The 14692-nt window shown below is 40.6% G+C and overlaps 3 protein-coding genes across 3 annotated transcripts; 2 read left to right on the forward strand and 1 right to left on the reverse strand.

Moving 5' to 3' along the window:
- Positions 1-3645: 3645 nt before the first annotated feature.
- On the forward strand, positions 3646-5046 carry LOC102697519 (homeobox protein goosecoid-2; the record flags this gene model as incomplete). The annotated part of the gene is made up of 2 exons (XM_015366002.2): positions 3646-3807; positions 4626-5046. Coding segments are annotated over 2 exons (264 nt in total), but the record flags the coding sequence as incomplete, so codon positions are not given.
- Positions 5047-5801: 755 nt separating this feature from the next.
- Positions 5802-11385, forward strand: ess2 (ess-2 splicing factor homolog). The gene is made up of 10 exons (XM_006640351.3): positions 5802-6190; positions 6391-6559; positions 7412-7510; positions 7836-8008; positions 8343-8460; positions 8678-8811; positions 9220-9322; positions 9601-9710; positions 10018-10133; positions 10533-11385. Exons 1-10 carry the CDS (start codon positions 6050-6052, stop codon positions 10813-10815), a joined length of 1446 nt encoding a protein of 481 aa, XP_006640414.2. The 5' UTR covers positions 5802-6049; the 3' UTR covers positions 10816-11385.
- Positions 11386-11970: 585 nt separating this feature from the next.
- Positions 11971-13231, reverse strand: LOC102697912 (testis-specific serine/threonine-protein kinase 2). Its single transcript, XM_006640352.3, has one exon. The coding sequence runs from the start codon at positions 13128-13130 to the stop codon at positions 12006-12008; it is 1125 nt and encodes a 374-aa protein (XP_006640415.1). The 5' UTR covers positions 13131-13231; the 3' UTR covers positions 11971-12005.
- Between the last annotated feature and the right edge of the window lie 1461 nt (positions 13232-14692).

Raw genomic sequence — 14692 nt, forward strand, 5'->3', positions numbered from 1 at the left:
CCACAAATATGCTTTTGTTGGAAGCAGAGCCAAAGGAGATTAGTTGATATTAATCCCCTGTAATGGTTTTACCACTATTTGAACCAATACAGAAATGATAAGACGTTTGCCTTTATAAATCGCAAAGTGTGCAGATAGCATCAACCTAGTTTGAGTGACTATTACATCAGCAATCCGCTGGCTATTAAACTCTGGTGAATGGAATGAAAAGATGTTTATTGTTATCAGGTTTTGAACCCCCTTATCTCCAGAGCTTAGGGATAGATTTTCCAAATCCAATAATTCTTTGATAAAAAAGAGGTGTATTGCTTTATATGAAATAAAGGATTTCCAACTGAAAAAAACTACAATCCATGAAAGTTTGCCTGTTAGTACCATTATATTTTTTTTTGTCAGAAATCCCACTGAATAAGTATGTTCCATCTGTAAGGATAATACCTCACAACATAAGCTTGAAAAGTTCCCTTATATATAGCTGTTCTTTGATTCTGAAAAAGATACATGTTGAGGCATTCGTTCAGTTAAGAGAATCCTTTAATTTGTACAGCAATCAAAAATAAAATAAAAAGTAAAAGATGCCTAATGAAGACATTTCAGATCTGAAAAGCCTCCACACTTCTCAAGCAAATGATCTTTGTGCCAACAGGTGTGTGTGTGTGCATTTTAATTCTGTTCAGGCACACAGCTGCAAAGTCCAGCACAGTTATCAGTGAAAAGTGTAGTCATTGTGGATGCAGAGCATGTGAGCCTCAGATATAAATTCTAATAGTTTCTTGAAGCCGGGATCTGAAGTTTAAAGGGCAGTGAATTCAAACAGTGTGATTAATCCTCTGGCCAATACAAAGGGGGCTTTTAATCCCTTTAAGCACTAGACGCTTCTTGTGCTGTAGTGGGACAACTGCTTTGCAAATGAACAGTATTAAAAAAAGATGAGTTTCACAAGATCTAGTTGCAGACTGAAAAAAATATTTCTGGAGTGTGATAACAGTTGATAATTGTGGGGATGCAGACTGTGCAATTTCGATTCTAATTACATTGTTATTAAGGATATGCTACAGATGTTGTCAGCAACAGTTGCAATTTAAAAGCACGCTGTGTGAGTCTGGAGTGGAAATATATAAGTAAGGTTACTAATGAGAGGAGATCATTTGGAAGTTACTAGTTATTTCATCCAAGGATCACATCCAGCCATTTCCTGAAAGATACTGGGATCGACATGGCTGGGTAGCTACTTTTATACTTCCACACTCCTTAGGGCACAAAAAGTGTCTTCTGTTTCAGATTTAAATGCACTTTCACACAGTTTCCACATGTGCCCCGGAATATGTGTATCAGGTGCACTTGTAGTTTTCACTAAAAAGGTAATCTGGTTACAGTATCTTACATTTACACACCTTTAACAGCAGCAGCATATTGAAAACCTTTTCATCTGCATGCTGTTCTGTTTTGCACAGTGCTACATTTCGAAACAAAATTGCTGGAATTGCTCCTAAACCAATTTTTTCAAATACAAATGTTTATCGATATGGACAGATCATTTTTCTCCCTGAATCCTGATTGAAAGTACCCCCAGGGTATCCTTCGTAGACTAAGTGACATTGTGCTTCTGCTACCTCTCAGTTTTAATGTTAGTTTACCTCCATTATGAGATACAGAACCTACCACATGCATTGCAAATCTAGAAAACGAGATTAAAATGTGAGCATGCAAAGGTCAGTTTTTACCAGAAAGGCTTGCCAAACGGCACACAGCAGATGCAACTTGTGCGCTGAGCAGTGATACTCAGCATTGCAAAAGCTCTGTTGGGAAATCCTGCCATTTATGCTCATGCCACTTTCCCTTTATTTCACACACAGGGACAATTTAATGCATGCCCTCACTGGGTCACGGAAGACTTACTTCACTTTGTCTAAATAACACCTTGCAATATATGAAATGATAAGTGCCTTTCTAAAGAATATGTTACACAGATAAAAAAAAACAGCCTGTTTCTTAGGACTGGAATAGAATGTGAATCTAATGTCAGTTTAAAAAGAGAATCTCTACTCCCTCAATACCACTTCTACATTTAGATTAAAAAAAAGGTTTCATACAGTCTACACCTGTAAAATGAAAGGGTTAATCTTCTCAGCTGTTCCTACTAATTCCCATTTTTCAGTCTATTTCTCTCTCTTTCTAACACCACCACAATAAGGATCTTAGTAGTTCTCTATCCTAATTTAAGAGGGAGAAATCAGATTTCCTTTTGGAAAGCAATGGAGTAGGATTAGTGAAATCTCACATCCTCGCTAACCCCTTAACAAAACTGGCCAGATTAGCTGGAATTTATTTTCAACTGCCTTTTTTTTTTTTCCTGCAGGAGGATTATGATTTTTTTTCCTCCCTTTTTTCAAGTCAACTGCACTTATAAAGGCAGTGGGGATGCCTGTCGAGAGTGAAAAGACCACCGCAGAAAGGAGAAGGGACGGGGTTTTGTTTTTTTTTCACCTTACATTTCCCCTTTAAAGAGCAGGACTAAATGTGACCTGAAGTCCACAACTCTGTTTCACTTTAGGGGTGCAGAGCAACGGAGGTGACCCCTTTATGAAGTCACTGTCTCCTGAGCTGGCATGGAACCTGGGAAGACTGCAAAGAGGACGTTTTCGTTCTCCATCGAAGACATTCTAGCCAAGCTCCCAGACAATGATGGAGTCCGGGAGGACACTGGTGTTCCCCTGTCTGTCATCTGCATGTCTGCAGAACAGTCCAAGGAGGAAGTGGTGTTGAAGGTCATACCTGTCTCTCCTGCAGAACCTCAGGACCATTCCTGCTACTGCTGCTGCTGCTGCATCCAATGTGGTGAAACACCAGTTCCAGAATACCCACCTGCCACTAGTAAGTCTCTTTCCAAAACTGATGCTTGTGCAAAACAGTGCGTTGAGGCATCTGAGGTCAAACCAGATAGACTGACTAGTTTGTTGATTGTTGAACATCTAGAAAACTTGGGTAAAAATAAATTAAATGAGTAATGAAATAGGATTTGCTTCTTGAGGCAAATAATCTGTTAGCAATGCAAAATTACTGATTTCAAAACGAGCATGTCAATTAAAAGCAACATGTTTCCTAGAAAAGGGGAGGATAAAGCAGGATAAATATTAGAACTCAGTGTTTTCTTTTCCTAAAATAAGACAGTACAGAAGGTTTCTTCAAGTGATGACCTCTTTTCTTTCTGTTCTGTAACAATGAAAATTTATTTGATTTATGGAGTTTCAATGTATTACATTCAAGCTACTCTGTCATCACAGTTCTGTAACCTCAAGTCAAAGTAATAAGACTATTTTAAAACTCTTTAGCCTTCTTTATTTGGGTAATTGCACAGTTCTTCAACAGCATCTGAACAGCATTTGCTTAATAATTGCTCTGTAATTCAAATAACTAATGAGTGCTCTAGCAGGTAATGAACATGCCACTCACAGGAAACTGAGCCCAGTGGCTTTAAAATCTGCTTCACCTGCTGACATCTGTTCAGGCTTCTGCCAGCCTTCCACTCTCCATGCTTCACCAGAGCTGTGTGCTGCAGCTTGCCAGGTGCTGTGGGCCAGAAGGCTGTTCCCGGACTGTCCCCCGGCCGGGGACGCTCGCTCCCCCACCCGGCTCGAGGAATTCTTCTTCAGCCAGATCCAGAGACGGACTCGCCGCCACCGGACCATCTTCACGGAGGAGCAGCTGCAGGCGCTGGAGGAGCTGTTCCGGCAGAACCAGTACCCCGACGTGACCACCAGAGAGCAGCTGGCCGCACGCACCCACCTGCGAGAGGAAAGGGTGGAGGTGGGTACTCCTTAGGGCTCTGAGGGTGTGGGAGAGGGAACCTCCTTCCGCTTCCCCTGGTGTTCAAGATTTCAGGGAATCAGGAATTCTAAGACATCTCAGTCCCTTAAGCCTCATTTTCTGAAACTGTTTGCTTACAAGTTAGTTAGTTGTATGACCAGCATCTCCTTCACATTATTTCCAAAGTGCCCTCTAAACCGTGGTGAATGAGAGACCTGTTTCAAATAAAAGAATTGTACTGTTACACATTGCAGTATGTTGCTCGAGTGCTTCTCTTCCTCTCTGCTTTAATGCAGCGGTCAAAAATCCCCAGTGAATACAAGAAAGGACAATTCAGTATAGTCTGTCCACTAGAGGAAACAGTTTGTCTGAACTGATCCATTAGAAACTAGTGGCTGGCACTGCTGTCTTACAGAAGTTGGGCTCTGGGTTCAATTCTGGGCCCAGGGTTCTATCTGTGTGGAGTTTGCATGTTCTCCCCATGTCCGTGTGGGTTTCCTTTGGGTATGCTGGTTATCTCCCACGGTCCAAATACTGTAAGTTAGTTGGCTTCTGGGAAAACTCGCTCTGGTGTGCTTGTGTGTGTGCCCTGGGATGGACTGGAATCCACCTTGAACCCCACCTTGTGCCCGTTGCTTGCTGGGATAGACACTGACTCCCCGTGACCCTGAATTGAATCGGTGGATGATACAGTAGAATAAGCTTAGCATTTTTTATGTGTAAATTTAGGGTACTAGTTTTAAAAGAACTGAGAAGTTCAACAGTTGCAAAATTTCAGTGTGATATCAGTGTCATGACCTCTTTTTTACAAATTTCAGGTGTGGTTTAAGAACCGCAGGGCCAAGTGGAGAAGACAAAAACGCATGACTTTGGCTTCAGGCGACACAGACCATTGGAAAATCATCGAAAACACAGACTGAACATCAAGTTCTCCACACACTAGATTCCTGCAATGATTATTTATAGTGCAGGATCGGATCCTACACCCACCTGCACCTGTTTAAGTTTTTTTTGGTATGGAATACTGTGTTTCCCAATGTGTTGAGTCTGATATCTGAATTTCAATAGCTGACGGAGGTTTTATGCCTTACACAGATGCAAACACTTTGATAGTTTTAATAACACAAGCCAAAAATATGATGTTCCCCTCTGTCGAATTTTTTGCTTAATTAAAATGCTCCAAACAAAATTATTAAAGATATTCCAAAGACTTCAAAAGCAGCACCTATTAATTATATTAGACATACAGTAGATGTCTTCTGATCAAATGTAAAATAATCCTACATCATGCAATTTTATTGAGTTTATGTAAAATTGTCTTTGTTTCCTCCTGTGTCTGCTTTACATTCCCATTAATTTATGATCATGGATTGAAAACATAGCATTAAAAAATTAAAAACCAGTATGTGTTTGTGACTGTTTCATATACTATAATGTATTGATGACATAATATTTAAATCTCCATATGCTTTTTATCCCTTTAACTCATCACTATTCCCATAAAGTATATAATAAAACATGCTATACCATAGTTACTCTGAGATGTCAAAGTACATTATTTTAATATATAGCTTACACAAATGTTTCACTTAATGGCAGTGTTTCTAAGGACTGGTAATACTGGTAATGTATTAACAATATAATACATTTTCTATTGAAATATTTTTGTATTTAATATCGCAAAAACATTGAGACCGATATATTTGGTTTAGTTGCTGTAATCTACTCGATTTCTAATTACAAAGACTATGCTACACTCACAAGTAATTCATAAAAAGTGGATACTTTAATATAACTTAAATCGGTTTTACAACATAGAAAAATGTTGTTATTTCAAATATTAAAAAGCGCTCTTGACTCGTGTACGTACTTCTGAAAATCAGATCGCCAAAAAATCTCAAACAGAAACTACAACTGCCAGACAACCAGCCACATAAACACACAAACTACAATACCCAGAAGACCAGGCAAATCCCAAAGATCCGTACCCACGACTTCCGATTACGTCATTTGTAAGGTCAAAACAAAAGTGGCGATACGGTTTCGTGGTATATATTTTGTTGAAGAACAGAATGACCCCTTTTCTCTTTTAAGACTGTTGTTGTTGGGCGTTGCTGTCCAAGGAAAACAAACTCTGTCGCCGGTAACTAGACTGTCGGGTTAATCAGTTAAGACACAGGGTGAAAGCTAAAATCAGAACACGGACGGGCCTGGGTGTTTGTAGGAGCACCGCGCTCGAGTGATGGCAGCTCTCCACGAGAAAGGCCTGGTCGCCGGGCCGCTTGTCCCTGTGAGTTCCGAGACTACCCTCGCTGTCAGTGGACAACCCACAGAAGAGAATAAGTTGAAAAGGAACGTTCTCGATGAAGAAAATTACATTGAGGTATGTACTGGGAGCTATGTCTAGTGTCTTAGGTTTTAAACTTATTTAATGAGGTTATTTTTTCATCGATCTATTGAGAAAGATCAGTGAGACGCTAAAGGTTTTCATTTTGTCAGTGATTGACAACGAGGATGCGGGTTTGTTTTAGGAACGACTGTAGCTTGACATTTCGGCACGCGTCTTCTTATTGTTCGAAACAGAGCTTGGAGAAGATCATTCAGAGGGACTTCTTCCCAGATGTGGAGAAACTGCGGGCTCAGAAGGAGTATTTAGAGGCAGAAGAGAGCGGGGATCTCGAAAAGATGAGAGAAATCGCGATAAAATTCGGATCGTCTTTGACCAAATCAACCCCACGACATTCCGTGCCTTGTAAGTTGTTAATCGGTGTCAGACTGCAGTCTCGGAATGCAGAGAAGGTGTAGAAAACTCTTCCCAACCTTTTAGTTTAGTTTAGTTCTTTTTATGAGAGCCACTGTCACGTCTTGATTTTATGTCACGTTCAATTTGTCCTAATCTGTGTGGACCATAAAAAAAGACCATATTATCATTTACATCTTTGTTTCAGAATAACCTCACAAAACCGCAAAGTGGTGTTGTCACTGTCAGAAGTCATACTGCAGCAAATACCTAAAAAAGCAATTGCCTATCAATAAACTTATTATACATGTAATCCCTGCTATACTTTCTTTCTCTCTTCAACGCTTATTCTTAGATCCAAGAGCCATAAATGACTTTCTTGTGTGATACATGTTGGAACAAGCTTTGTTTTTACAGCATTTTTTGAAAGTATACAAGCATGACATTTCCTAGCTTGGTTTAACGAAAGAGTTGTATCTGATGGTATTGAAAGCAGACGCCTAATGACAATGCAGAACCTTGTCTATGATACAAAGAAAATAAAAGTTATTTTTAGGCCACGCAGAAGCTTGTGCGTATGTTTCGTTTTGAAGTGTAACGTGCATAATGTACCATCTGAATTCAACCAGCAAAATCAGTGTGTAAACCTTTAAGAACAATTGCATGACCTAATTTACAGTGGATAACAGCTAATACTTTTGTACATAAAGAAACCACATGGCTGAGGCCTAAAACTGGGACAAAATTTCAGTTTCGGATAGAAACTAAACTGCCAGATGAGTAAAATGGATTGAATGTGCAGCTTTTCTTGGGCTGTAACAGATTATGTAGTTCAATTAACTTTTGATGCCTTCTCTGCATTAGACATCACCCCAGCAACGTTTGAGACACCAGATGGCCGGCTGGGATCCCCCTCGTCGTTACAGAACAAATCGAGGTTTGGAACAAGAGCTACAGAAGAAGGTAAATACTACGCAATCCCAGATTTTCTTCTTTAAAGAAGCAAAGGCTAAACAACAGTTTTCAGACTGAGCAGAACAAGAGTCGAAAGACTGATATGTTTCAGTCTGAGGTCTGAGCATTTGTCGATATAAGTGCATGGCAGATTGAAAATGGGAGCAAGGTCATTTGTGAATTGTGTTCAGCCACGGACTTATTCATTTGTACCATCGAAAATGGAAAATTCCCTGGAACATAGGTGACACAATGAATTGTTTTCTGTAAACAAGTAGGCATGTTGCGCAACAATTTTAAATCCAGACATTTTTCACTTTACAATTCTTTTCAGGTGAAAAAGAAACAGACAAGCAAGAAGATAAAGAGCTGCCCACTTTAGATTCTTTTCTTGCGAAAAACACGAGTGAGGATAATGCCTCTTTTGAACAGATCATGGAGCTTGCAGAGGATAAGGAGAAACTCAGGCATGCATGGCTTTATGAAGCAGAGGTGGAATATAAACAGGTAAACTAATGCATGTACATAGTACTGTTTTATTCATAACACCTAGATTTTGTCAAATAAATTATATTTTACTGCAATATGTTGTCTTACTCACTACATGCATCGGTTTGTTTTTTTGTCCATTTTACAGATTTCCAAATTGTATGACAAAGTACATAGTGACTTATTACATATGTATTTGCAGATAACACTCTTTAAATATCTTTGTTCATATCATCTTATTTTTACAGATGTAGCACGCACTGTAATGCATCTTTGACATTCTGATTTTTTTTAAATTATGTGTTTAAAAATGAAGATGACTCAGAGCATAATGTACTGTTTTGTTATGCAGCGACTGCAGGAGAATCTGGCGTTACCGTCATCTGAAAAACAAGCTATTGAAGCTGGAAAAGCGGGAGTTGAAACGTGGGAATATAAAGCAAAGAATGCTTTAATGTATTATCCTGAAGGTGAGTTGAATGGGTAAAGTAATACTTGGACTGCAGAATTTAATACTTCTTTGTAACGTTGGAGTATAAGTAGTTGCAAAATGTGGTGCGGCACCCTACTTCACAGTACTGCAGTAAGCTATTGCCTAGACAGCCCTACACAGGAGTTTCCCCACATCTTGCTGGGTTTGGAGGTATTAGTATTTGTGATACATGAAACCCTGTTTCTTTTACATAGGTGTTAAAGATGAAGAGGGTCTCTTCAAGAAGCCAAGGGAAGTGGTTCATAAAAACACACGTTTCCTTGGAGACCCCTTTAGCAAAGCCCTGAACAAATCGCAGCTACAGCAAGCAGCAGCTCTCAATGCGCAGGTAGGTAGACTGACTGTAAAGGTCCTGTATTAAGTACTTGTGAGTTGTGGTAAGGCACCCTACTAAACAGTACTGTGGTGAACTAAGGCCTAGGCAGCCCTGAGTATCAATATTGTATTATAAGATGTATTGTTTTGTGCTTGTATATATTTCTATATTATGCATTTGAATTAATAAATACATATATAGAAAACTTTTGAGTTATCTACAAAAAACGTGCATTACCAAAGCCTTTTTAACAGTAGTTTTTAACTTCTTCGGCTGTGTTCTTTGTTTGCAGTTACAGAGGCAGATTTATACGAAATTAAATGAAATGATTACATGACATTAAGCAAATCTTATTTCACACGTACCTAAAATCTTTCACAGATGTTATTGCATTTCTGATTTTTTTTTTCTGTGTCTTAGTTTAAGCAGGGAAAAGTTGGTCCAGATGGAAAAGAATTAATCCCACAGGAATCCCCTAAAGTGAATGGCTATGGATTTGAGCCAACTCCATCTCCAGCACCTGGTAAGACATTGTGGAACACTGTTTGATGTTTTCTTTTTCCAATTGTACATTTGTTAAGAAATGTAATTTGTTTCAAAGATGAGATTGTCAGCATCTGAAGCAAGGATTATAATGGAAAGAAAAAAACAGAGAAGTGTATCTAAATATAGGCAGTATATAAATAAACCCTCCTTTGAAGACGTAGCGTGAACATTTACTGCTGTTTCCTGTTAGTACGTCTTTTGCAAAGCTCGTCTAAAAATGTAAGCCTTCAACGTACTATGTTGTTTCTCTTGCAGGGGTGACCGATTCTCCTTTCATGACCTGGGGTGAAATAGAAAGCACTCCATTCCGACTGGATGGCTCAGACACTCCATATGTGGAGAGAAACCATGGTCCATCTTTTAAGGTCAAGTATTTTAGCTTTGGGACTCAAGCTGCTTAGTGAAAAAATTATTTGATTAATCTTTTTTGGGGGTAAAATGTGTTGTGTGTGTGAGTATAAATACATATAATCTCAAAGTATAAATACTGCTTGTATTGTACCCATGCAGGAAAAAAAGGTGTTCCTGACTTTAATGTGTGTTTAATTGTGTCTGTTGTGCACAAGTCTCTGTCATTACATGTGTCATCCTAGTAGCATGCAACTGTGATGGTATTTTCAGCTGCATGGAAAATTAGTAGATCTCTCTGACTGAAGCTTGTGTGCCTTGTAGATTCCTGAACCAGGACGACGAGAGAGGCTGGGTTTGAAAATGGCAAACGAAGCTGCAGCTAAGAACAGAGCAAAGAAACAAGAAGCATTACGGAAGGTCACAGAAAACCTGGCGAGGTGAGGCACTCAAATGAGATGTACGATAAGAAAAGAAAACCAATAGGTTTCATGGTTGGTTTCTGAAAATCTTTTCTGTTCTCTGTCAGTTGCTATAATAGGAATACTTACATTAGATATCCCCAGCTCTGATCCTGGAGTGTTACAGCTAACTGACTCAGAGATACTCTGTAGCCACCGATGAAAGATCGTGTTAATCTAGACAAGCCATTAATTTGTTTATGTAATTTAGATCTTAATTGGAATGTGAGCAGTCTCTAGAATCTGGGGTTAGAGTCTGCTGCTGTAATATTCAACAGGTGAAAGGTTGGAAGGATGAAGAAAGGGTGTGATTAAAATCATACATAAATAGGACATATGATTCTCTCTGATTATAATAATTTCTATTGTTTTTTGCAGCCTTACGCCGAAAGGCTTAAGTCCAGCCTTGTCACCAGCTTTGCAGAGACTTGTGAACAGGACAGCCAGCAAGTACACCGATAAAGCCCTGAGGGCCAGCTACACCCCTTCACCTGCACACACTGGGACCACAGGCTGCAAAACGCCAGTGGGAGGCCTGCCAACACCAAAGGGCACCCCCACACCAAGTAATGCACGGACCCCCGCATCTCAGGACCCTGCCTCCATTACCGACGACCTCCTGCAGCTCCCGAAAAGAAGAAAGGCGTCCGATTTCTTTTGACTTATTAAAAGCACGCTAAATGGAACTATAGGAAGTAACACGCTGCCCGTCAATGAAAAGGCAGGGCTTAAATAATGGATTTCAAGAGAGGATGACTGGAATTACTGGACAGTTTTTTTTTCCCCTCAAACACAGAATCCTGTTACAGGTTGGAGTTCGGGCGGTTTTAGAATTCTAAGTGCACTGTGGACATGGTGCAATTAAAAATTCGGAACTGCGATCGGAAGAGACTAAACTAATGGTGGGTTGTTTGTCATTCTCCTTTATGTTCTACAAAAGTAGAAAATTGTTTTAATCAGGCATTAAAACATTTGTACAGTGAAAAAGAAATATTTTTATATTCACTCATTCTTTTTTCTGAATGTTTAAGAATTTAGTATTGTATTTTAGAATTGTCTTGTAATATATCAGAAGTAGTAGTGTTCAAAGATTCTCAGACTGTTGTGTTTGATGTATTGTGTCTCAGCTTTCACATCTCTCATTCAGATGGCCGGGCTGAAATAAAATCTTGGCTTTAAAGGTCTTAAAACATCCATGGTGAATAAAAAATTTTCTGCAGATGGTCAAAAAGACTTTAGTGCCCAATCTAAATGTCAGTTTTCCCAGTTGAAGTCGGTACGCTAACCTGCACTTGGAAAAAGAACTGTCATGCTAAGACTATATGTCATATAGTTATCTTGAAGAGCTTCTTGTTAAACACTTCACGCGTGTGTGTTTTCCGAGAGGTTTTTTTTTTTGGTGATATGGTTTACTACCTTCCTTCCCCTTTCCCAATAAATATTAAAATCACTGGCGGACAGACAAGGATAACACTCCAGGAGACCCAATTCACCGGACAGTAGTGTGGAGCTTGTCTGACTCCCAGATGTGAGGTAGACAGAAGATTCAGGATAAAATGACAATTGAGTACTCTCAAATAAAATACTTGAGACCCAAGCGTGAGATAGTACCAGTAAACGATTCTTTTTCCCTAAAATCATGTTTGATCCTTCCAGGGAAGAAAAACTTCCTGAATTTCTTCAAGCATTCGTACAAAGTACAGTATAATGAGGGAATCGCTTGTCTCAGAATAATGTGATGGGAACTCATTTTAAACTACTTAGTAAAGGCTTCTGTTGTGCAGGAGAAGCAATGATCTGTACATATTCAACGTACTTGAGAACATAATCATCTGCTTTGTTTTAATCGCTTTATCGATGGTGCTCCTCGTTGTGCATGTGGGCAGTTTGCTTGGCGTGGGCGGAGGACTTCCTCCGGTGGCATGGCGGTGGCTCGGGGTCAGTCGCGTCTCTCGGGGCTTTGCAAGCCCTCTTCCCTGGCGCGTCTGCCTCGCACTCCGCGCCCGCGTCCTCCGGCGCGTCGGGCTCCGCTTCCTTTTTGCCGAGGCTCGGGTTTTCCGCCCTGCTTTCGCCCCTGGCTCCGTTTCTCGAGTAGCCCCTCGAAGTGGAAGGGCCGTCGGCTTGTTTCCGAGCCGCCTCCTGCGTTTTAGGCCTCGGCCCCCTCAGCCAAGCGTGGTCCAGGATCTCGTCTATTTCGATGCGCCTGGAGACCTCGGGGTTCAGCATGCGATAGATGAGGTCTTTGCACTCCGGCGCCAGGTTTTTAGTCCTGGGGAAGTCCACTCGGTGCTCCTTCTGAATTTTAAGCATCTTCTTAATGTTTGAATCATCGTACGGCATGGACCCGCAGAGCATGATGTACAGCACTACCCCCATGCTCCAGATGTCATACACTTTGGGGTTGTACGGAATGCCTTGCAACACCTCCGGAGCCGCGTAAGCAGCCGACCCGCAGAAGGTTTTACTGAGAACAATGTTGGCATCCTCGAGGTGACACCTCCGGCAGAAGCCGAAATCCGACACCTTGATGTTAAAGTCTTTGTCCAGGAGCAGATTCTCGCATTTCAGGTCCCTGTGCACTATGTCCAGGTCGTGGATGTATTTGATCGCCAGCGCTAACTGGCGGAAGAGTTTTCGGCAGAAGTCCTCCGGCAGGGCACCTCTGAACTTGATGAACTCCAGGAGGTCCCCCTGAACGCCAAGCTCCATGATCATGTAGACCTTCCCATCGGAGGTCTCGAATATCTCGAAGGTCTTCACGACGTTTCGGTGGTTGAGCACGGCCAGGATCTCCATTTCCCGGGGCAGGAACTTTTCCAAGAAGTCTGCGGGCGCTTTTCTCCTGTTGATGATCTTGACCGCGACGTTGGTCTTGAGGCGGTCGGAGTAGGCGGATTTGACCTTGGCATAGGACCCTTCTCCTAAACTGATGCCCAGCGTGTAGCCTCGTTTCTTCAGCACCAGCGCGTCGTCCATAGCAAAGTATTTCCTCAAACGCCCGTCTGTGTTTTGTTGCACATTCTCATCATTCCCAGTTTTGAATCGTGAGTGCACATTGCAGCGCCGTGTGTAACTTTAACTTCAACGTTTTTATACATCGTACTGATTTCTTAGGGCATTAAGGTGACGTGACACGGCAATTATTTCGTTTTGATGACAGGAGCGACAATGTCATTGTTTCTTCACTTCGGCATTATCAACCCCCAAACCATCCCGTTGCTTTTTTTTGTGTTTTAAAAAGGAGTGTAAGTACCTATCAATCGCACGTTTAGAGTTGTCTTCATCGATTTTCAATCTTTTCGTTCAGCAGTGCAGAGATTAACTTAATGGGAAAGGAGAAAAACGGAAATTGGCCGTCGATCAGGCCCTGGGATACAACGGGTGTTTTTTCTTTTCAAATGTGATGGACAAAGGTGTCCAGCTTTCATCAGGGTTAACATAACTAAACAAGTCGTTTTTATATCGGACTCGCCGTGACTAAAAAGAAAAGTACGACATCAATTCTTAGAATGGAATAGCACCCTGTTAAGAGACTGTAAAGCAAAGCTTTAATTCTGTTCAAATGAATTCTGTCAGGGGAAAATAAAGTAGCGATACGTTTGCACTGACGCAAATGTCTGTAGGCCAAGGTGAATCTCATTACTCAATTGGATGAGTGCTTCAGGCAATGAATTATTTAGCTATCTGGAGTATTGCTTTCACTAAGCGATTATAATTCTTTGGAATAAGCCTTGGTTTTAACAATATAAACTATGATTTCAAGGAGGTTTGAATTTCACTAATTCTAAATACTTCACTGTGCGCTGTTACACTCCCGTAAGATTAATCACCACTTTTTTTTTAATTTATTGGTTTGTTTATTCACTACCCGAAATAACCTACATGAAGGTCGCGTCATATCTGGCTGTATTGTTGAAATCAAGTCCAAGAACTTCTTTATAATCACACAAATCTTGCACAAATAGCAAGCTATCGAGTAATCAAGCCCAGACATCGTGTTTCTCTTTCTGAGTCTCTTGTTCGGTCGAATCTCTCTTTATTGTTTATTTTCGTTATTTCGCTATCATATTGTAAATGATGGCTGAATTGTATTCACGGTGACCACACACACACGCAGTTATTCAACCTCTCCTGTCAGACAGAGGAAGCACTTTCAATAATAATAATAATAATAATAATAATAATAATAATAATAATAATAATAATAAATACACAATAATAATAAATACTACTACTAACAACAACAACAACAACAACAACAACAACATTCAAGAATCAAATCAACTGGTGATTTGTTGTTATGAATGACGCCACCCGTAATGATTATGAACCCTATTTAAAGAAACCGAACTGCTGGCCAACAAGTGCTGATGTTACACACGGTTCTCCCGTCCTTCTCACCCTGAATTTAGACCCCCTGGACTGCATTATCAGTACCGAGGGGATCAGAAAGAATAGCCCTCGCTAATACCCCCCTACAAATGCCCCTCCCCTCGACTCGGAGCTGATAGGCTGAGTGGCGTGTTTGGAATTGTTGT

The sequence above is a fragment of the Lepisosteus oculatus genome, chromosome 22, assembly GCF_040954835.1.
Source record: "Lepisosteus oculatus isolate fLepOcu1 chromosome 22, fLepOcu1.hap2, whole genome shotgun sequence".
Classification (NCBI taxonomy): Eukaryota; Metazoa; Chordata; class Actinopteri; order Semionotiformes; family Lepisosteidae; genus Lepisosteus; species Lepisosteus oculatus.